Source organism: Anopheles darlingi, chromosome 2 (assembly GCF_943734745.1).
Source record: "Anopheles darlingi chromosome 2, idAnoDarlMG_H_01, whole genome shotgun sequence".
Classification (NCBI taxonomy): Eukaryota; Metazoa; Arthropoda; class Insecta; order Diptera; family Culicidae; genus Anopheles; species Anopheles darlingi.
The window spans coordinates 82,536,115-82,558,652 of NC_064874.1; the positions used below are offsets into that span (position 1 = coordinate 82,536,115).

Consider the following 22,538-nt stretch of genomic DNA (forward strand, 5'->3'; position numbering starts at 1 on the left):
TCTTAATATCTCAAAGAATGTTTTGGAATCATTTGCGAACAGGACTCTTCTTCTGGAAATTAGATTTTGCAGTCTTTATAAAATGCAAAGATTTCCCCACAAAAGCCTCACAATTGTGATAGTATCTAAAAGGAAAATACCATTTGAGCTGAAGCTCGAACAATAACCTTTAGGAACGTAAAATTCAATTCAAAATCCATTACATAAGTGAGCTAATCTACATTTCCACATGTCTGAAAATGATTTCCACACACAACGCAACGCAACACGCAGGGAATACACTTTACGCAGCAAAAGTGAAAAACGTACATAAGTCATCCCGCGTTACATTCGCATTTTCCACCAACGCGGTCGAGTTTTGTTTGATGATCCTGCCAGTAAGTTGTGGCGTCCACTGCTGCCGCCCAGGACATTGGCTTTCCTTTGTATCCTTTCGCCCCATTTCCCTATTTCCCCCGGCGGACGACCAAGACGATGCTAGCGTATCGCCGGGACACATGGACAGGCGGCACGATTCGATATCTCGACGACGACTTCCGCAAACGGCAACGTGCGCTCGAAGCAATAAACTGTCAAGATGTGTCCGAGACCACCATCCCCGTTCACGTGCGCCATATCTCGTGGAAAAGCGTCTTCGTCTGTGTGTGTGTGTGTTTTTTTTATTATCTTTATTCGAATAAACATATTCAACCGCCGCATTGGCCACACCACACCACGTCCGCTCGTGTCAAGCAGGTAAATGTGAAAAATCGAATAGCGGCAACATACAGGTTGATGCTGCTGCTGCTTCTGTTGCTGTTGCTGCAGGTCTTCATCTCCATTTAATATTCATAATTCCGCTGGGTTTGATCCGTCGCATCACCGAACCGTGCCCGGTGCCCGGTGCCCGGTGCCTGGAACCGGAAACCGATTGACCGCAAAACCATCTTCCTGTCACAACCTGATCCTTACCCCTTCCGCGCGGGATCTTACCCCTCGATGCTGTTGCTACACTGGTTGATTGCTTGATTTCAAGACGAGGAAGCAATATCTTTATGGAAACGGCTTCCCCACCCTCCCTCCCATGGATCGTCCGTTCCTGTGGGAAGACTCTGACGGTAAGCGGCCATTGGAAGGAAGAAGACGTCGCGGCCAAGACGTCGTGGCCAAAGGATCACGCGACCATCCCAAACCAACAAACTGTCATCCATCTGGTTAAAAAAGCAAGCAAGTAAGCAAAAAAAAAAGGGTTTCACTTGTCCCTGTTGGGCTTGTGTTTGATGCGTCGAGAGCGTAGGGCGTGAGTCCGACGACCGATACACTCCCAATGATTGGCAGGGGACAGTTCAGCTTCAGGGACGCTTCATATCCTCCCTCCAGTGCCATAAAAATGAAGCCGAAGATGGTCGTCGTCGTCGTCGTCGTCGTCATCGTCACAGCCTCTTCTTTCTCTTCGACTCGTCGCGCTTCGTCGACGCCTTCTTCGCCGCCACAAAACCGTCGATTTGTGCGAAATGAATTATGCATCCGTCACAGAGCGAGCGAGCGCGTGTGTGTGTATGTGTGCCCTTTGGTGGGCCGCCATCGCATTTTCGATAAATTGAAATCGTGTCAAAACGATTGATGGGCATCGCGCACCATCGGCACCATCGGACCGCACCAAGAGGTTACGGTAAAGGATTGCCGTGCTCCGGGGGTTCATAATTCGACTTCAAATCGTGCCTTTGGCTCGGTAAATAAATAAGCAGCCCAGCTCAGGACAGGACACAAATAAAGGGACAGAAGCATAAAATGTATGTCCACCGCACGCGAAGGACTGTGCTGCAAAATTTGATTGGTTCCCAGCGAGCGCATGATTGAAGACGACACGTTCAGGAGATTGATATTCGCATTTTTACGATATCGAATGAAGGAGTCCAATTTGATAACTCGATCCGATGCTGCGATGCAGGACTGTTTGGGCGCCATTTTGGGACGCTGGTGTATGAATATTCGATGCTAGGCCCAGGATCCCGGGCAGTCGATTAAGTTATCAATTTTAGGAGCAGCACAAAACGCGAAAACCCTTTTCTTTTTGCCTAATTGCGACGACTGGGCCTCGAGTCCGGGGATGGTCACAAAATGTCCTTTTGATTCTTCTGTCCGGTTACTGGTTACTGCTACCCTGTTTATGCTCTTTGTCAGCGTGCGGGGTAATCGCATCGCGGAGACAGAAACAGAAGATTTCCACTCCATTTTCTCCGGCCAAAGCGCCCTTTTGAGGCGCTGTTTTTTGCCCCGGGATTTTCCACTTCAACAAAACGTGTCATTCCGGGTGGGAGGCATCAAACAGATTGGCCTCGAAAGCAACCGCATTCGCGATTGCATGATCTTCCAGCTTCTTCTTTTGGTGCTGCTGCTGGTGCTGCTCTTGCTAATGACATTGTGCGTCGTCTTCGTCGCCGTCGTCGTCACTTCCGTAACATAACGTCGCTTTGGTTTGCCACAGACTGCTGTCCCCGACACTATCATCGGTTGAGTCGCAAGTCCGGAACCGGAACAATGGTTGCACGCAACCTGGCCTGCTGCTGCTGCTGCTGCTGTGGCTTTTTATGGGACGAAACTTTTCGCCGCGTTTTCACTTAACGAGCCGTCTCCGAAACCGTCAAGAGCGCCCAGCACCCCGTACCGGTGCCAGTGGGGTTCGCGATCATCACGATGGTTCCCCTGCTTTTAGGGAAAGGAAAGTTTGCTTCTGCTCCTCTACTCCCCACGTAGCTGCCTAGCAGTTCAAAGATGTGATTACTCTCTACTGCTGCTGCTGCCGCTGCTGCGCTCTGGGGATTCAACTTTTGCTCCAAAAGTGGCCGCCGCCGCATCGCTTCGTTTCGCTGGTAGCGCGGCTTCCGCGGTGGCCCTAAGTTTATTATTGTGCCGAGAACGTCTTCATTTTCTACAAATTTACATTATTATTACTTGCCAGAAAGTCTTGCTTGATGGTGTACCCGATACCAGCACATCGCGACCGGGTCCTCCAAAAGGCTCGGGAAGTCCCGGGGAGGTGGGTTTGGGTGCGCGCGTTAAAAGGGGTATAATTGAAGAAAGATCGAGTGAGTAAAGGAACTGGCCGGGGCCGGGCGGTGGAACGGGAAATCGTCGAGCGTCGAGGATAAAACTTTGCCGGCTCAAAATTGGCCGCAGAAGGAGGAGGAGGTCCTTCTTCTCAGCATAAATGGAAGGAATACAGACGCAACATCAGTAGCAGCAGCAGCAGCAGCAGACGCAGCACGAGTGAAGCGAAGTGAATCCGGTGTCCGCTGCTGCTGCTGCTGCTGCTGTTGAGTGAGGAGGACAAGAATGATGCGCCTCAGCCGCCCGAATACCGTGGTCGAGGGCGTTCCAATGCGGCAAACTGGTAAACAGCGAAGAAAGCCCGGGATGCAAATTATAACAACCCCGGACGGTTTCGTTTCGCCATCTTCCAAGGTAGTCACTCTATCCTTGTCTCTCTTCCGAGCTAGATACTCGAAGAACCCCTTTTCCGAATGGGGGAGCGATTCCCACAATAATAAGCTGGCACAACTTTCCCCAGTTCATAAGACTGTCGGCACCTGTCCTGTATAATCTCTCGTAGATGCTGATGGGAAAAATTGTGAAAATCATCTCACAAGGAGCTGTTAGTGTGTGTGTGTGTGTGTGCATAGTTCGCGCTCGAAATCCAGCCCTGCAGTTGGGCAGGATATTAATCTTGGAAGGCATGATAGGGATGCTTCTGGGCGATTTTGAGGGATTCCGTCCTCTACGGCTACGGAGGATATCCATCATGATAACATAATTTTCCATTTTATCATCACCCAATGCGCGCCCTCGGTTGCAGAACTGAAGTGAACTGATTACTATAATCCCTTATTCCAAGTTGAATTGGACGACCAAGAAACGTCGTGCAAGTGAAGGCTATAACCGAGCGCCAAAGAAACCGGAGCGAGGCTTCGCTTCATGGCCTACCGCCATTGCTGTAACTGAGGCAACATCCATTGTTGCTGCTGCTGCTGCTGCTGCTGTGGCTACTACGTTAGCAACTAACGCTTGGACTTGGTTTCAAGGGGGTAAATCCCTTTTCTTGTAGCAGGACATACTGTGGACCTCGGGATTTCTTGGAGGAAGGAGCAACGCACTAACCATCTGTGTTCAACCTGGAACCCAAAGGGATAAGATCTGGAATGTGCTGTCGAGTACAAACGGGAGGGTATGGGGGGATATTGTTTGTTGCCTATCACGTTAAATATTAAATTAATTGTGCTCGGGTATAATTTATTATTTGCATAAAAATGGATTCACGCCACTCGTCGTTGTCGTCGTCGTCGCCGTCGTCGGTACAGGGGACGAGGAGTTGCCTGGGACCTTCGTTGTCGTTTGTCGGTTCGTGTAGACAGTGGAAGGTACCGGTGTTGTCGGTTTTTGCTGAATTCTGCCAGTCTCGGCCAGTCTCAATGTACTCCCTGACACTGTTTTGTGCTTCATTGTAGCCGCCTTGTAAATACCTTAAGCTTCTTCTCCGGGAGCTACCAGAAGCGACAGAGAGAGAGAGAGAAAGAGACGAGAGTCCTTATGGCTTCGGAAATTAGTATCTTTTATAACCCCCCCTTCCCACCTCCCGTTAGCCACCTTACATCCGAATTCCTGCAACTCCAGCACACCGGTGAAGGCTGAAGCAAAGTTATTAGACATCGAGGAGGATTTAGTTTTTCACTCGCTCGCTCGCTAGAGCTCCAGCTCCTACTCCTACCTCCGCTCCCGGGGTGTGTAAGTGTTAAAAGATAAATTTCAAAGTGATTTAAATGATAATTTATTACACCGAACGTCCCTGCCCCTCGACCTGCGCACCTCTGATATGGTATCATACCGATTCTGTGGATTTGCTGCTTACTCGGAGTACCTCGGAGAAACGGACAAGTAGGATTTGGTACAGCTCGTGGCCGTGGATTCCCGAAGGCCGATGGCTGGATAAATTACACAAGCACACAATAGACCCCCCCTTCCCGGTAGGCGACCGGCATCAGTTTGGTGCGTACGGTCTTGTGTTTGCCAGAGTACAAAATGGTGGAGAAGTTTTTGTGAAATTAGGCTCAATTATGTTACCGGCAGCCAAACGGACCTCTAGAAGGACACTCTAGGCCTGGCTGGCGTCTTGTTTCAGTAACTCATCTTCTGCAGCGCGAGTTTGTAGTGTTTTGCTTTATTACCGGGCTTGTACGGCGGTCGGGAACCGCCGAATGGCCAACGGAATTCTGTGACGTCTAAGGAACTTCCAGTTTCGTCTTTTTTTTTTTGCTTTTTCGCTGCCAACCCGCATCTATCCGCATTCTTCTTATCGAGCAGCGCGAATTAATTACAACCAGCAACGCGGGCGGAAGGAGGCACTACACATTGTTTGCCTCGTTCCGGTCGTTCCGGGTGCGAGCGCGAGTGCGGTTTTGCAATGGGATGCGGATGTTTTAATTCATTCTTCAGCAAAACCAAACCGAACCCGAACTGGAGTCGCGTCAGTTAGGCAGTCCGTCAGCCGGTGGTGGGATAATTTTTCACCAACAACGCGATGACGACGACGATGAGCGAACGTCAAGGGCCGTGGCAATGGCGCTCGACCAGCCCAGTCCTGATGGTATTTTAAAGATGCCACTGAAGTTGGTAAACAATTTTATGTAAATTTTCCGGTTCGATGTAAAGTATTTTACAAATTTTGCGAATACTCATTCCTCATCCTGCAGCACGGATAAACATGACAGCTTACAGCGCTGTAGCCGGGTGCGGCTGTAACCTACATTGCGGCGCTTCCGAGTACTGTGGGCGCAGCAGATGCTCTTGAGATGCGGGGAAATTGTTTTGCGAGATAATCGCTTCTTAAAAGAACAGTAGTACGCTGTGCGAAAGCTTTTCTAAAAAATATACAACATGGCATAATTTTCGTCCATAATCATTTATGGTTGTTGCGGATGGACATTGCTTTCGGGTAATGTTCAATTGTAGCTCCATCATCTAATATTTATCTTTTACAGCATGGAATTTACGTGGAATGTGTACGAAGTTCAAAAAATAATGTTTGAGAAAATAAATAATAAAATAATGTTTGAGAAAATAAAGCATTTTTAGGTAACATTTTGAACCGACTTCATTCGATTCGCTATAAATGAGCTTTCAATGAAGGTTGAGACTGAGGATTGGAATTTTCATGACTTGTATTTCTCTGATTTGTATTTCATCCTGAATAGCTTAAGTAACTTATTTGGCGAAACAAAATTAATAAAGAAAGAGTTCACGGATAGATGTATCTCGATTTTTAAAGCAGTTTTCACTAAACTTACATTTCCATAGTCATGGCTTATCGAAACATTAAATAGCGAGAGTATTTCTGGAAAAAATAAACACTTAATCTGTACATTATTTATTAGCTAGCACCATCGAGTTCATGACATATATTTTGTTTTTAAAATACATGTAAACTTTTCACACAGGAATAGCTTGGGTTTTTAACAATTACCTTAAAACAGAAGGTTCTGTGCATCTATTACTACTCATTTTCATAAAAAATCCAACTAAAAAAACCATATCGCAAAAGAAAAATGGCATATGATGGTTTCGTCAAATAAATTTCTCTTAAATAAAACATTAATTAAATGTTTGAACACAAATTTTCGTTACAATCTCCTTACAAAAGTTAAAAAATAAAATCATTTCCCCGTTGGTAAAGTCGATTAACCGTCTAAAAAGTGCCAAACTTGTCCTATCAGATGATCACCTCCAGCAAACACCTCGCAAACGCCATCGCTAGGTTGATTTTCATCCAATCACTTTCCATGTCACCTTCAGCGCATTCCATCACCTCCGCTCGGTCCCATTACACCCCACCTTCCATCACTTCTGACTTCCATCATAAATCAAACATCAGCACATCAGAACCCCCTTCCCCGTTTCCCCAAAGCGCCACCACAACCCACAATTCCCATCAAAATCAATTAACTTCGAACAAATTTAATAAAATTAAATCATCATCCAATCCATTAAAAAAATACATTTTTAACTTTATCCATCCTCCCCTCCCACTGCCCGTGGTGTCAGCGAAGCACAGTGATGGAATTCGAAACAAGCACTGGAATCCCGACGGATGGCGACGCGTTGGAGTGGAAGCGGATACGCTGGAACACCGCGTCGCGTTCCCCGGGCTCCACAGCAAAGTGTCACCAAACGGCACAAAGACGGATGGTGGTGGTGGTGATGATGATGATGATGATGAGGATGATCAGGATAATGATGTTGGTCGGATGTATCAGTTTACTCGCTAACGGAATGAATACAAATTATATTCCTCCAGTGGCAACCGAAAGGACAGGACCAGAACAAGGCCGGGCCAGTCCAGGGTGCTTCCGTTATGAAGGATATCGATACCTTGTAGGAAGAGTGCTACTATCACTCGCGCTGTGTGTGTATGCTGCTGTTGATGTTGATTTTCGATATTAAACCACACCAAACGGAATCGACGGTTTAATGAAAAAAAAAAAACCTGGAACGCGACGTGACGCTGACGTGGCTCGTCCATTTATAATTCACGACGAACCGAACGAACGAACCGAACGAAGCACTAATGTGACACTAACGTTCAATTTGTTTGTGACTAATTGAATCGCCGCTCATCGCGCTCCAACCTTTAACCGAACGACAGTTTCAGTTTTCCACGAGCCTTTCCACGAGCTAATCTAATAACGCTTCTGGCGGCGACGGTATCGAGCTTTTCGGAATCATTTTCATTCCCGCGATTCCCGTGCGTGCATTAACACGAGATTGATTTACACGCGACCTTTAGCTCCCAATGGTGACCAATTAATCGTTAATAAGTCAAAAAGGTTTTTCTCGCAAACGAAACTTATTGCTTGCAATCAGTAGCGGATAATCCCGGGTATCCCGGGCTGGTGCATTGGGCATTTATCATTTTCCACAAATTTAATTCCAATTTTCCAACGCAAAACAGAGGGGCTGGGGTGAAGTTCAACGCTACGCAGTTCAATAAGTTGCACTCTGGTCCGGTCCGGTTCATGGACAGGAAATCACTAACCTCTGCTCAGTCACCCCTTTCCCACAGTCGATGGCTTAACGAGGACATCATTAATAGGGCATCGTCCTTCCTTGCCGTGTGACCGAACCAGGATCAGCCCAAAGGGATCGTCCTTTGATGGATTCATCCTTGTGGTCAGCAGAAGCAGATTGACCGACGTCCCGGATTCGGTCTTCGGTCGGCACACGACCGAAGCACACTAACGTCGTCTGATTGCTGAGGCTACTTTCAAAGGGCGCAAGGACCACGGGGCCACAGAAGAGAGGAAGGACAAAGGCACGGACGTGGTTGGACGGTGAAAGTTTTCAAATGGCTTTGGTCGCATTATTATGGTCATCATTTAATTACTTTACATATTACTCATCCCCTACCTTGCTGTTGCTAGCCATTCTGTCTTTGTGGCCGCTGGCCCCTAACCTGGGAGGTGACTGTACGACCGAAGGGGTGACCGAACCCATGGTCCTTGTTCGGTCTTTAGTCCTTGGCCACTGGAGTTCCAATAAATACCACAAATTTATGGAATCGACTGTGTAGCATGCTGTCTCTCCGTTCTCGGTTGACCACACGAGCCAGAGGCCAGAGCGAGGGCCAGGACCAGGTCCAGGCCCAGGAGTCAGTGAGTACAGTTTCGCAAGGACTAACCGCGGTGCAAATTTAGGTGCAGCCTGCGTCGTGGCCACAGAAAAGGGGGTGCGCTGCGCTTAAATTAAACAAATTATCATAAATACTCAGCGTACACACACACACACACACACCGAGGTCCATAAATTTCATAAATGCATAAATAATATCCGCAGCACACGACTCGAGACCACATTTGCCGCTGGAACCATTCTGCTGGCTTGTTGTTTCCGAAAACCCGCAAATAACCCGCGAAAAAGCGAATTTGTAACACACACACCCGACCCGAACACCGATATTTGTTTATGAAAATTGCACATTGATGATGTTTATTGTGTTTCTTGTTTTGCATTATTTTCTGTTCTTCCTTTTTTACGCTCCCCTTACTCTGTTTTTCTGTTTTAAGTCGCACTAACAAAGACGAGACGATTGTTTATTGTAAACAAAACGGGAAAATTTGGTTTACTGTACAATGGAGCTGCACGAGGAGCTGCAGGAGCCCTCATCTTTGCCCAATTAACTTACACTTACTGTACTAGATCCAGATCTCTGCACTCGATACACTAGCTACCGATCCACGCTTCATTCATCATTAGTACTGTAACGGTGTACTACTTGATACTACACTACCACCGAATGGGGGGGGGGGGGGGGGGGTGAGAAACAAAAATACACCTGCCTATGTCTATTTACAGCATCACACACGACCTGCTCTCTCTCTCTCTCATTCTTTCTCTGCACCAACAAACACCGATAAATGGTAGCTACTTATCGAGATACTCGTACTTTGTCCTTTGTATTTCCGCTAATTACTTCCTCGATTACGCCAAGAAGAATCCATTTTAAAATGAACCCTAAAAAATGGAGAAACGAAACTACAACCCTTTGTGCTCCTAGTAGCATTCATAACATACACCTCCCTTTATTACATTTCTCCTCGTCTTCTCTGGTTTGATAAGGAACTGAAACTGAGTGTTGTTGATTGTGACTAATTAACAAAAATGGCGTCCGGCGGCGACAATGCCCTAAATCTGTTACTTTCTGTCTCTGTTTTCCCCCCTCGAACTTCTCGATCTCGATCGTATAGCTGATACATTTACAGATTTTTACACATCAACATACACACACACACACACACACACGTGCACAAAACACAGACACCGAGAGACACGCAGACGAAACAGACACACCGCGGGATGCCTTCTCGCGTACCAACGGAAAAGGCATTTCGGGATTCGGATTCGGCGAAGGACCGTAAGTCCAGCCACTACTAGACCGTACCGTCAATCAGTCGATGACGATGAATTCACCTCCATCACCACCACCAGCAGCAGCACCTCCTGATAGCCCAGCTGGAGAAGATATCGAGGAGCTGGGGGACTGGGACTGCTGGGAGTGATCGCCACAGGACGGCGATTCGCCCAACGTCACGAGATCCCTCCGCGGGCTGGTGGTGACGTCAAGCGCGTTCGATGAAGGTAATACGGCCGTCATGGTGAACTCCGGCCGGGCCTTGGGTTAGTTGACCATCGTACGGATCTCCGTGTGCTGCGTCTCCTTGTGGCGCCTCAGGTCCACCTTCCGCTGGAACGCCTTGTGGCACAGTTCACACTGGAACGGTTTGTAGCCGGTGTGTTTCCGCGAATGCGTTATCAGATTCGAGCTCTGGCTGAACGCCTTACCGCACACCTGACACTTGTGTGGCTTCTCACCTGGGAACGAGACACAAGATGGGGGAAGAAGTTGATGAGAATTTGATGTCTACTTGAAGAAGAGTTGATATTTGTGAGTGACAAACCTCGTAGCTCGATAAAAATATCTTCTAATGTAAGGTAAAACCTCGGCTTAAACAGTTTAAAATGGAACTGCTTGGAGTTTAATCGACTGCAACATCCTCAAAGATACTAGTAATACACTTTCAACAAAATGAGATTCTCGCAACGGAAACGAACACAGCTTTCGCTGAAGAAGGAGCGTTACTTCATCCCCAAAAAAGGAAGGAACGCTTATCGTCCCATTAAACGAAACGAAGCATGAGAACTCGGTGTCTATATTCGCCGAGAAAATTCCCCTCTACGTTTTGGGCTACTCCAGCTACCATACAAGCAGGAAAACATTTGCCGAAACGATGCCAGCATTTCCGGTCGTTCCAGCATTTCCGGTCGTCCGGGAAGGCAAGAGGCACACAAGAGGCGCCCCATTAGACTCGACGCGAGATATTAGATTTTGGGCAATTGAAGCGGACGGAATCGGTTGCCCTTTTACTTCCAGCTCTGATTGCGTACCGCGTCTGCGTTCTTCCTTGGTGCCTTCCTTTTGACCTTTAAAGTTCGAGGAGTATCACGGTGAATGGCTTTCTGTAAGGTAGTAGTAGTTCCGTTTCGGTTCTTTGGATGAAAATGGCGCACACATGGCGCAAGAAACACATTCTTGAAGACTATTAGCGAAGGTCTTTTTGGAGTTTCAGTAAAAACTGAACTGTTCTTCGGATCACAATGGGGGTGTGTTGTTCCAGGAATCATTAAAACATAGCTTTAAAGCCGCCTCCCCGCGAACATACCCGGGCGGAGTCAGATTTCGCCCCGTGGACCCGTTTGGAAGGCAAGATTGTCCATCGCGAACACCATCATAAAGTCGTAAAGCAGCTGCCAGACGAGCTGCTCCTGCTCCTGCATGTTTATGGGTGTCTGTTTTGCAAGATTGCAGGTTTTGTGGGTGCCCCCACACCCCTGGCTGGGAGGGAGGAGACCAAACGACCAGCTGAGGTTTGCTTTACGACACGATCCCTCCCTTTATTCGCGCTCATCCGTCATTAATGGTTCCAGACACAAACAGCTTCGATCCGAGGAAGGTGGGCCAAGGATCCTTCGGACTCGGGATGTTATAATGCGGCTGCTGCTGCTGGTGGTGGCCAAAAATCTTAAATCTCATCCCCGGGCGACCACGGAGGTCGGTTCGCGTTAAGCGTAAAAAATGAAAAGCAAAAAAGACACGCGAGCGCCTTTCAAGTCACAAAACCATCAGCGCTATAGAGGACGGAGAAGGTTTGAGGGTTCCTTTGATGGGACCGCGGTCATAAAAGTGCCGCAGCTTCTGCGCTGCTATGCCGTGGAAATGGGCCAAGGGCCGAATAGCGGACATTGAGGGCGTGATTGAGGAATTCGCTCATCAACCGCCTTGGCGACCTTGGTCTTGCGGTGAGACCGATTTTTGAAGTTTAAAGCCCGAAATTAGGGCTAGAAACGTTGTTTCTCCAAATGTTTATGATAAAAACCTGGTTGCACACACAGGGTGGTCCCCAAAAAAACGGGACCTCCCGGGGAAAAACCCTTGGAACACACGTGAGAATCGATCGGCCCTTGGCTCGGCCATTAAATTTGGAAGATTTCTCCTGCGGATGCTTCTGCGGTGCTTTATCGATTTTCAAAAACCACTCCATTCTCCACCTTATCGGTGCTTCTGTGCTGCGCGAAGGTAACGGTTGCTGCTGCTGCTCTACGGCACGACGGAACCGCATATGTTATGGGTTTTACGAGATGAGATAATGATGCCTTACACCTCGGGCCGCGAGCCAAAACCTCACGCGAAACAAGCAACCCCCGGCGTGCAAGGAAGAGGATGCTCTCGGAACGTTATGTGTTGGACGCCAGCGCCCTTTATGCGTGCGCGACCTCACCGCGTCTGGTATCTGGTTTCGCGTTTCAAATCCAATTCACCATCCACCGACCAAAACCGACACACCAGCGGGGCCTGTATGTGTGCCCATGTGTGTGTGTGTGTCCAGAGTTGTAGCCGCTAGTAAGCGGACGTCTGGTGGAAATCCCGTCTGGTTAATTTGTAACAAAACCGCGAAACCATTTGTAACATTAAACCTTCCCTTCGTTCGCTCAAATCCGCTCCTCGTATGCCAGTGTGTGTGTGTGTGCCCGGGTGTGTGTGTGTGTCCGGGTGTGTGTGTATGAGAGGGCCACTTCCGAGGACGCGGCAGGACGCGGAAACGGCAACGGCAAATGAGATTACACTTGTTTCGAACGATTAAATGCTTTGTCCTTTACCAGCAACCACCTGCCGTTGGCCACTTTGACGCGAAAGGATGTGTATGTATGTGTCGGTGTGTGTGTGTGTGTGTTTTTGATATTTTTGTCCTTTCACCACCCTCTAACACCAGCTCCCCTTGCCAATCTCTCTCTCGACAAAACATCTCAAATCTTCAACCCAACAACCAAAGGAGGAAGGACAGACTGGAAATGCGGCATATGAACAAGCACTGGGCATGGCCACGCCACACCGTACCATGTTGTGCTGTTGTTGTTTCGCCAGAGTGTGGCCTGCGCTGAGCAACATTCTTAAAACAACACCGGGGGTGCGTCAATCAAACTCAGCAACAACATATCCGCCGGCCCGTTCGCTCGCTCAATAGTTCTGATTCAATTATCACCTCCTGGTCTGGGCCGCAACACCCGTTCAGCGGATCGGATTCGAACTCTAAGCTGGCCGCAATCCGCCCCGGATTAGCGCCCCCGGGGGAGCGGCCACATTACAACATCAAAAGCGCAACATTCAAACGGAACGGCCACGTTGATCAGCAGCCCCGAAGCGACAGCGATGTGTGGCCTCGAGGCCAAAACGTCACTGACCAGCGCACGCAGCATGATTTGCAACATACATTAACACCCCTCCCAGACCGGACAGGAATTTAGAGAAATCGAAATCGAGAGCAATCAACACGTTGATTTATAAAACGGAGCAAAGCGCAAGCAATATTTGCAATCAATTAAAGCCCTAACCTCACTAACTCTACACTACCACCACTAGCCCCCCCCCCCCCCCCCCTGTGCGTGGTTTAGGCTTTTGCAACTAATCACTGTGTGTGTGCGGGGTGGGGGCGTCCCCCACTTCATCATCCCCATCTCACCTTCATCGGTTTGGGGGAAGCAATCAACGTCACAATGATTTATGTGATTTATAATGAAATACTTAGCAGTCATTAATAACTGATCAGCACACCGTCTGTGGTCGCATCGGAAAGGCCACCGCCACCGACGAGGACGACGACCGGCGGCCTTTTCTACATTAAATCGAGACAATCGAGAGTTCCCTTCACACAATGTCGTCGTCGGTCGGTCGGTGCGCGGGGATGACTTGCGTCCTGCGAGCGACACCAGAATGATACGGAAGGATTAGTGAGGATTTAGAAGAAGGCTCATTGATTCTCGATTCCAGTTCGAGGGCCCTAATTCGGGTGGAAGGGGGCCGCGCGTGCCGAGGCTCTGTGTGTGTGTGTGTGTGTGTGTGTGTGCGCGCAACGGTAAGCAGTTGCTCTATTAAATAGTTTTGAGGTATTTAAAGACAATTCTGTTGAAGGGAAAATTAGGAAAACGGGGTGCTAAGATGACTAATCCAGGCTCAATGTAAGAGTGCAGCGTTGAGGAGCATCTCTGATTAATATTGAATTAGCGATAATAATTGTGCTTGTGGGATTTACTTAAATTACTTTTCATTGAATTAAAGGTATCTCTCTTTCGGTTTTATTGTTTTTCAGTAGCATAAGCAGGGCTACACATGGATAATATTATTGATCAATATTCTAGGTTAATTTAACATACATCAAACGTTTATTCAGAGACTTGAAGATGTTTTGCAGAGCCGGAATTCGTAAAATAAATCCAAGTAACCTGGACTATTGACCAATAATATTGCACATCTGTATAAACTTCTTCACACTTCATGCTTACTTGGATTGTTTGAGAGAAAAATTACTAACCAATCTCCATCTTGACATTTCTCAACTAATGTCACCAAACCTAGTTTTTATTAAAAAAAAATGAAAGAGTTTAATAAAAATTAAATAATATTCAATTGAAAATATGGACCCGAGAATCAATTTAATAAACTCAATCCTAGAAACTATCTATTGAACATTCTTCCAACAGCCGATTCCCGTATCCTTCAGCACCCACTGAACTGTAACTAATGGCCTTATGTACCTCCGATTTTCCTGCGGATCACATAATCTGCATCGAAATCGTTGTCGTTTGCCTCTCGAGGCAAAGCTGTGTTGAGGGAGCACCAATGCTATGTATGTATCAGCCAAGGAAGAGCCAGCAAGAGCAACTGCACAAACACAAGGAACATCGCAGGAGACCGTGCTCCTGCGCCATCGAAGGAAAATCGCACGGACCGTTTCCATGCGCTTTCCATGTGGGCGTTACGTCCCCGGGCCCGGGCCCGGGCTCGGCCCATCTCGGCCACACCAAATCACGGCCAGCCAATGAAAAATTTATCCGAAACACGGGGGAAGGTTTTCCGCCGGCGACGCGTCGTATAATCGGATTTTCCCGTCACAGCCGTCGTCCTCTCCGGTTTGGTTCGCGAGATGGTTCGATTCGGATTTCCTCTGCTGTGTGTGTTCGTCAACCCGAGGATCGGAGCAGAACGCCTTTTGTTTGATTTTAATATTCCGACGATATTCCGACGGTCGGCTATCGCTTCATTTTCCATCCAGTCATCCTTGTCGTTCCCATTATCCGGGACCGGGTTCCGGGTTTGGAATTGAATTATCATTTCGTCTCTCTCTCTCTCTCTCACACACACACACACACTCTCTGCAGCGCCAACGAGAAAAGGCAACGTTCCTCCATTCCTTTCCTGGCGTTTTTCGCGTTCCAAAAGTTTTCGGCTTCCGGCCGGATTTTCGGCCGCGCACGGCTGCCATTTTTATGCTCGCAAAAATCTGCCAGATTTTCCGACAATTTTCCCGATCCACCACCTCGACCCTTCCCTTCCTCCCTCCCTTCCTTCACCGGCAGTAGTCGGTATGCTGTCTCTATTACGGTCATTTGCTGCTTCAGAATTTCCGTCCATTTTCCGGCTAAAAGAAAAACACAAATATTCCTTCCCCCTCTCCTAGCAGGCCAGCTCCGGAAAACGGTTCCAGCGAAACATTCTTGCCAGCCATTCTCTCTCTCTCTGTCTCTCTCTCGAGCTCTCTCGCCAAGGCAGCGCGGCCCATTACACATTTCATTGTGATTTTCATTTTACTTTCCCCCGCACCTCCTTCTTCTTCTCCGGAGGTTCACGGACGTTCGCGGCCGTAATCATCGCCATAACGATAACGATATGGTAATGGCCCCGCAGTGTGCGAGTGAAAAGGATGGCAAAAAGGCGCCCCGGCGGCTCCATAAAATGCCGGTCGGTCTCGGCTTGGAGCAGCAAATATGGCGACAATGGCTATGAAAATCTTAATTTCCACATTTTTATTCCCTCTCTTCGTCGCGCTCTCTCTCTCTTTCTTTCACTTCTCTCAATATTCTCTGTGTGTGTGTGTGTGTCCCTCTGACCGACCTCGACTCGATTGTCGCAGCATTCGGACGGGGTGGTGGTGGTGCTGCTGCTGCTGCTGCAGATAAAATCCGGTTTTATGATGCGATGCGCACCGTCCGGATGCGATGGGGACACTTTGCATGCTCGAGCATTCTCGACGTGGCGGGGTGGTGGCGGGGTGGTGAGGTGATGGGGTCTGGGAACACAACGACACTTTTATGATTCGCTTTTGTTTCGCTTTAAAAGGTTTATGGTGCGCTGAATGATTAAGCTGCGCCCCGGCAATTGAGGCTGCTGTTGGCGCTGCTGCTTCAGGACATTTTTAGAGGTTGTCGGATTTCGGTAAAGATTTTGGACGAAAGTATTTTTATGACCCACGGTCCCATCCAGACTCCCAGCCCAGGTCAGAGCTGGGCTGGGCCAAGAGAGAAGGGTTTAAATATTTATCACGAAGCTTCACGAACCTTCGAACCGAACAAGAACAATCCCCATAAACGCTGTTCGTCCTCTGTTCTTGGTGTCCTTTGTTTTGATTGTTTTTCTCCGCTCGCCAGCTTAAAGCTGTAAGCTGCCGATTTTCCACTTCAACATCGTTACATAAATGACCGACGGACCATCCCTACCGGAATGGATGGATTCGCACCTTGAAATCTCGTCCGGAAAACAGCATCGAGCGTCGCGTCCAGCAGCGGTCTTGTTACCGCGGCGCAACGTCCGATTGTGGGGTCGTAAAAAAGGGGTCCCTTCAGCACCGGACGCACCGCATACGATCCATCTTGCCCCTGTTGGGGGCGTTGGAAAAATCCATTTTCATCGGAAATCATCCGAAGACGACCTAAATCTGAGCAACACCAGAGACGCGCTCTCTCTCTCTCTCTCTCTCTCTCTCTCTCGGAGTGCGGCGTTGATGATGGTCCTGGCCTTTCGGTTGGCCCCTTTTTCTGTGATTGTGCACCGTCCGTCCGTCCGTGTCCGTGTGTGTGGTTGTGATTTTGTCTCACGTTTTAGTGCCGCTGACACACTCCAATGCTCCAAACGCAAACCATGACCATGGTACGAGAGCTTTATTGATTTTTTTTCTCCCTCCATTTAACGGCCAGAGACGCACCGGACCGGAGGCGCCTGGTTTCCACCAGCGTGGCAACAACCAATCTGTCCGTCCATCTGTCCATCGTTAGCCCCTCACCTCCCTCCCTCCCTCCCCCTTCGAATTCGAGTTCGAATCTGGTGCCTCATTGCCCGGATTAGTCGGCGACGGCGGCGAATGGTGCTGTGTGCTCCACACCAAAAAAAAAAAAAGGGACACCAAAATGCGCACCACACACACACACACAAGATAAACGAGGTGGACGCGTCTGTGCTAGATAACCATTACCGGCTCCTCCGAGCAACAGCAGAAGCAACTCCGTCCGTACGATGAGGACGAGATTCATGAATCAACTCCCGACCGACGCCGGTCGTTAGCTGGCATGTGTGGCAGGCCAAAGCAACTCGCCAAAATCGCCTCTCTCCCCCCCCCCCCCTATCCTTTCGTTGACCTTTTTTCTTTTCTTTCTTTTTTGGTTGGTACGAAATGGCGGAGAAGCACCGTAACTGCTACACGTTTGGCTATAAATATAAAATCTGTGGAAAAAATCCTGTATATTTTATCACACATACCGTATGTGTGTGTGTGTCTGTGTGTGTGTACCAGAGGGTGATAGGGAGTGGTGGAAGGACGAAAAGCTCAATCTCGAAACCTAACTCCCCGGGCCGTAAGCGAGGCGAGCAAGCGAGGTGGAAAATGATGCTGCCACAACTACTATCACCCAACGAGGATGGCAGCGCAGCGAACGAAAGAGACACAAATAGAGAGAGTGGGAGAGAGAGCGAGAGAGAGAGCGGTGAGGGGAGGCTCCACGGTTCGAGTAGTTTTATGTGGAGCCGAAACCATTATCATCAGTTTCATTTGTCCGGGATTCATGCGGCGGGATTGAATCTCTTTCGCTTGGCTGACTTTAATGATGGTATGTTGCCCCGATGGATGCGACCCAGAGAGAGACAGAGAGAGAGAGCGACAGAGAGAGATAAAAGAGGGCAGAGGACGACAGAGAGAGAGAGGGGAAATAAATAACAAGAAAATGGGGGGCGCTAGCGAGGGGTTGGAAGATGATCGCGAGTAAGAAAGAGAAGGCAGAATGGGACAGGGCAGGATAGGGCAGGGCGGCCCCTTTTGTACATAAGTGAATTGAAGCGCGAGCAGCAGCAGCAGCAGCTCCTCCAGAGCAACATCCCAAATTGAATCTCGTATTCCGCGCGCGCCATTCACACACAAAAAGAGGCAAAAGCAACGACGACGACGACGAGATTGCTCCTTCAATCCCAGTAGCCCTGCCTGTGTATGTGTCGGTAGCAAAGCAACGCGTCACATACGCCACCGAGGCCGCCTTAGATGGGGATCGGATTATGTCAGATATTCGTGGAGCGAGACCCAAGGAAAAAGGAAAATACGGGAAAAAGCTTTTCCTCGCGCGTCGTTGTCCTCGCGATTCGCAATCTGGCGACGCGACGCAGCAGCCAGCGCAATCTGATCCGGCCAGCGTCTCTCCTAGCCCCCCCCAGTGACGTGTTATCACCGTGGAGTTAGCTCGCCAAGGGAAATGCTCGAATATCATCGACAGAGCGAGACAGTGAGAGAGAGATTGAGAGCGAAAGAGAAGGAGTAAATAAAAATGGCAGACACATCAAGAGAGAGAGAGAGAGAGAGAGATACGAGGAGGACACTGCGCAACCAAGGGAGGATGGTTGGTGCTCCACCAATCCTTGCGCCGTCGCCTTGCGTATCGCCGAAATGGCCGAAACCAAGGCACCGGGGAACCGAAGCTGAACTCTCGGTCGAGAATCAGAGCACATTTTATGTGCGCATCCGAGCACGTGTGTTCGTGTGATAGCACACCCCCCCACCATACAACCCCTCCTCTTGGAAGAAGGAAGGGGTGCAGATCGAAGGGGATGATGATGATGATGGTGGCTTCATCGTTATCTATCTCTCTCTCTCTCTCTTGCTCGCTGATCTGATTCCTGATAACACACACACCATCGAGGGTGAGATTGAATCCTGATGATAGTGTGTGTGTGTATGTGTATGTGTGTGTGCGCGAATGATATCATCATCATCGTCATCATCATCGGTATCATCAGGACATTGACGACTACCATCACACTCGCAATCATTAAAGCGTCGCTTCTGCTACTGCTGCTGCTGCTGCTGCTGCTGGCTTCGTGTGTTCGCTGCCTTATCACTTCCGGTGCTTCCGGAGTTCCGTGTGCTTTGTTTTTTTTTCTTCTTTTCCATTCCTATATACGCCTCGTTGGCACCGAGAACCTTATGGCCTTCCTTTGTGGTGCTGGTGATGATGGTGGTAGTGGGGTTTGAATCTCTTCATATGGCGTATGGCGTGGCGGTTCATAGCAGGCCGTGGTTTGCGTTGTTTGCTTTTCATTCGAGCCCACGGACAGTGGTGTCTGAGCCGGAAGTGAAGGCAGACAAAGCACCGGACGGACGGACGGGGTGGCGTCTCCATTAGACCAAAAATCCGACCAAAAACAAAAAAAAAAAGGAACGGAAAGGAAAATCTCTTTGGTACATAACGGACGGATCGCTCCTCGCCTCGGTCCTGATTCGAACGAAGGCGTGCGCGCGCGCGCGCGGACCCAAATGGAACGGAAATGGGATTTTTGGCGGGCAATGGAGCCATTTTGTTGCTAGATTTTTGGGAGGCGGGAGGATTCTGCTTCTTTTTTTTTTTGTTCGCATCCGCTTCCCTCGACCCGCTGGCGGCCGGAATGTTGATTTTCCGCATCGGAGTATCGTGAGGCTTTTGTTTTGTTTTCCATTTTCCATTCTACGAGGAGCCTCGCTGCTGGTGCTGCTGGCGCTCAGAGATTGAGCACAATCCAATAAGCAATCCGCAACCTCACGAACACACGGACACACACACACACACGGACACAAAGGTGTAGAGAGCACATAAATGGAGTATACAGAGGCACGGAACCGGAAACTACCGCGGCACACCTGCCAGCGCGAGGGGTCTCTAGGGGTGGCGTGCTTCTGGTGTGCTCGACAGCGCGCGCGTCCTAGTTTCGCTGATGCCCCCCACCTACGGCCCTCCCGCCCCCAATGAATCAGATACGGAAAGGGAAAGAAATCAGACAAATTTAGATAAATAGCAACGGCACAATCTGGGCAGTCGAGCGGCTCCGTCCGTGCTTGTGCTCGTGCTCGTGCCCGTGAGTGTTCGCGTGAGTGGCGCGAGCAAAGCGAGCAAAAGGTGCAAATTGCTTTCCACGTGCCCGGCCGACCGGAAACAGAAATGAGCAGGATTTGATGTGCTACGGAGTGGAAGGAGAGGGCGAAAGTGGGGTTGAGATTCTTGCGTGGGTTATGGAGAGAAAAGGATTTGTCGATCGTACTACCAGCCCTAGCTCAGATGAGGATGATGAATGAGGAGTCCCTTTTTTTTCGGGTGGAACGCCATGCCAATAGAGCTCGTGAGTTTTAGTTGTTCGAGTCCTGGACTTGAGCAAACTTAATACTTAATATAAATTAAACGACTAGTAAGAAGATAAAAAATGTTTTTTTTTTCAGTTATTGACTAATATTGTTTGTATTTCTGAGGATCTAGCACATCTTCTTCGAGAGTTTTTTCTTCTCAATCAGGAAGTCTTATTTGAAATAGAATTAGTATTATTTTATAGAATTAGTTAATTCTGTTATGTATTATATGCCTACATCTTGAATAATTCTGCCATTTTCCGCTTTTCTGCCAACCGCTACATCTTGAATAATTCTGCCATTTTTCAGGTAATTTTGAAAAATTAACCAGATTTATTTATCTAACACATGCCATTTGCCTAGATTCGGCACAAAAAAACGATCCTTTTTGGGCATTTTCATTGCACTTGACATCATATAGGGTGTCATTCGAGCAATTTCCGATCTGATAGTAGCTTTTAGGTATTCAAAAGTCTTCGGTTTGCTGATCTACACCGCACTGTTGAAACAGCCTCCCAGAAAAAAAGTCCGTCGCCGTCAAATCCCGCGAACGAAGAGGCCACGGATAAGAACGGACAGTTTTCATAATTGAAAGATTATTTTCAATGTAGTGCGCTACAAATTTAGCCCACTTTTTGGCGTGAATCTACAAAATGGCATAGATTGACATTTCAGAAACTGGCTTACTTGTCTAAATCGGTTGAAAAAGGACGAAGTTATTCTATATTTAAATAGGTCCTGTCTAGGTGGCTTACCGTATATATAATTGATTCTAATATTCTTGAGCATTTTACAGATGATTAGAGCTATGTTCCATAAGACTTGATACTATAAAAAAATGCGAGAACACTTAATAATTCAACAGTCTTACTCGTAATAGCTTTATAACTGTTTCTAAATAATTATTTGTACAAGGACAGAACAAAACAACATTCAATTTAATGACATTTTCAACAAATTTCAGTTCGAATAACGCTAGTAACCTTATCGGCTGCCTCCTCGCAAGTGATGATTGGAGCAATAAAGTTATGAATTCCCGCTGCTGCCATATTTTGTTCATCCCCGTGTACATCCGACAGGACAGGAACATGCGCATTGCGACCGACAATTAAATGTCCAATCACAGCAATCGATGCGACACAATGCTCGCGCTCTCGCTCTCTACATTGTACGTCACGTCGTCACGATGCTTCTGATTTCCGTTCAGCGTCTACAACGTCCACACTACTACGAAGCAGTTGAATTCAATTTTATCACAAACTACATAAGACGCTTTATGTACGAGGCCACACCAACCCGAAAAAAAGGCTAAAGAAAAAGGTGGAAAGTGGAAACTTCTTTTAAGCAGCAATATGTTCGGTTAAACCATTTACGAGAACTTCCTCCGACGCCGGCACGGACCGGGTTTCGATGGAAGATTGGGAATTTGCCGGAAAGATTCCGGCATCGAGTATTGCATTAGAAAGATTTGTTTCCGGCAAGCGCAGCGCATCTCGGCCGGCCGGCCCTTGAGTGGGTTTCGTGTATTAGACAGATTAAACCAGATGGGGATCGACGTCGTCGTCGGCCACAGACCATCGGAGCACCACGAAGCAGCTTATCTAGGCCTCCCTCCTTCCAGCTGTACCGCAAACCGGGGCCGGATTTTAAAAGGTAAGACCATGAGGCCCCCGAAAAGGATGAGAATGGAAATTTTTGGACAGAAGGGTTCCAACCAAAACTCACTCCCAGCAAGGACGAACGTCAACAGCAGCAGCAGCAGCAGCAGCAGCTCAAGCTTCACTCCGGAACGATGTTGATGATGGTGGCAACATCCCGTAATCGTTCCATGCCGAACATGCAACCGTCGTCGGTCGTCAGAAGGCCGATATCGTTGGAATATGGGTAGATCCGAGGCGCGCCCGGACACAGACACACGCAAGAAGAAGCTCGCTCGTCTGTCTCGGAATCTCGTATCGGTTCCACAATCGAATCATGAGTTTTATGGATTTT

At 48.3% G+C, this 22,538-nt stretch overlaps 1 protein-coding gene across 2 annotated transcripts in view; it reads right to left on the reverse strand.

The window, feature by feature from the left end:
• Nucleotides 1-9,431: 9,431 nt before the first annotated feature.
• LOC125960200 (zinc finger and BTB domain-containing protein 49) overlaps nucleotides 9,432-22,538 on the reverse strand; it is a 46,197-nt gene continuing 33,090 nt past the window's right edge. For both annotated transcript variants that reach the window (XM_049693448.1, XM_049693447.1), the window contains exon 8: nucleotides 9,432-10,398. In XM_049693448.1, coding sequence (XP_049549405.1) covers nucleotides 10,205-10,398 — 194 coding nt within the window. In that variant the 3' untranslated portion in view covers nucleotides 9,432-10,204. The remainder of the gene's footprint in view (nucleotides 10,399-22,538) is intronic.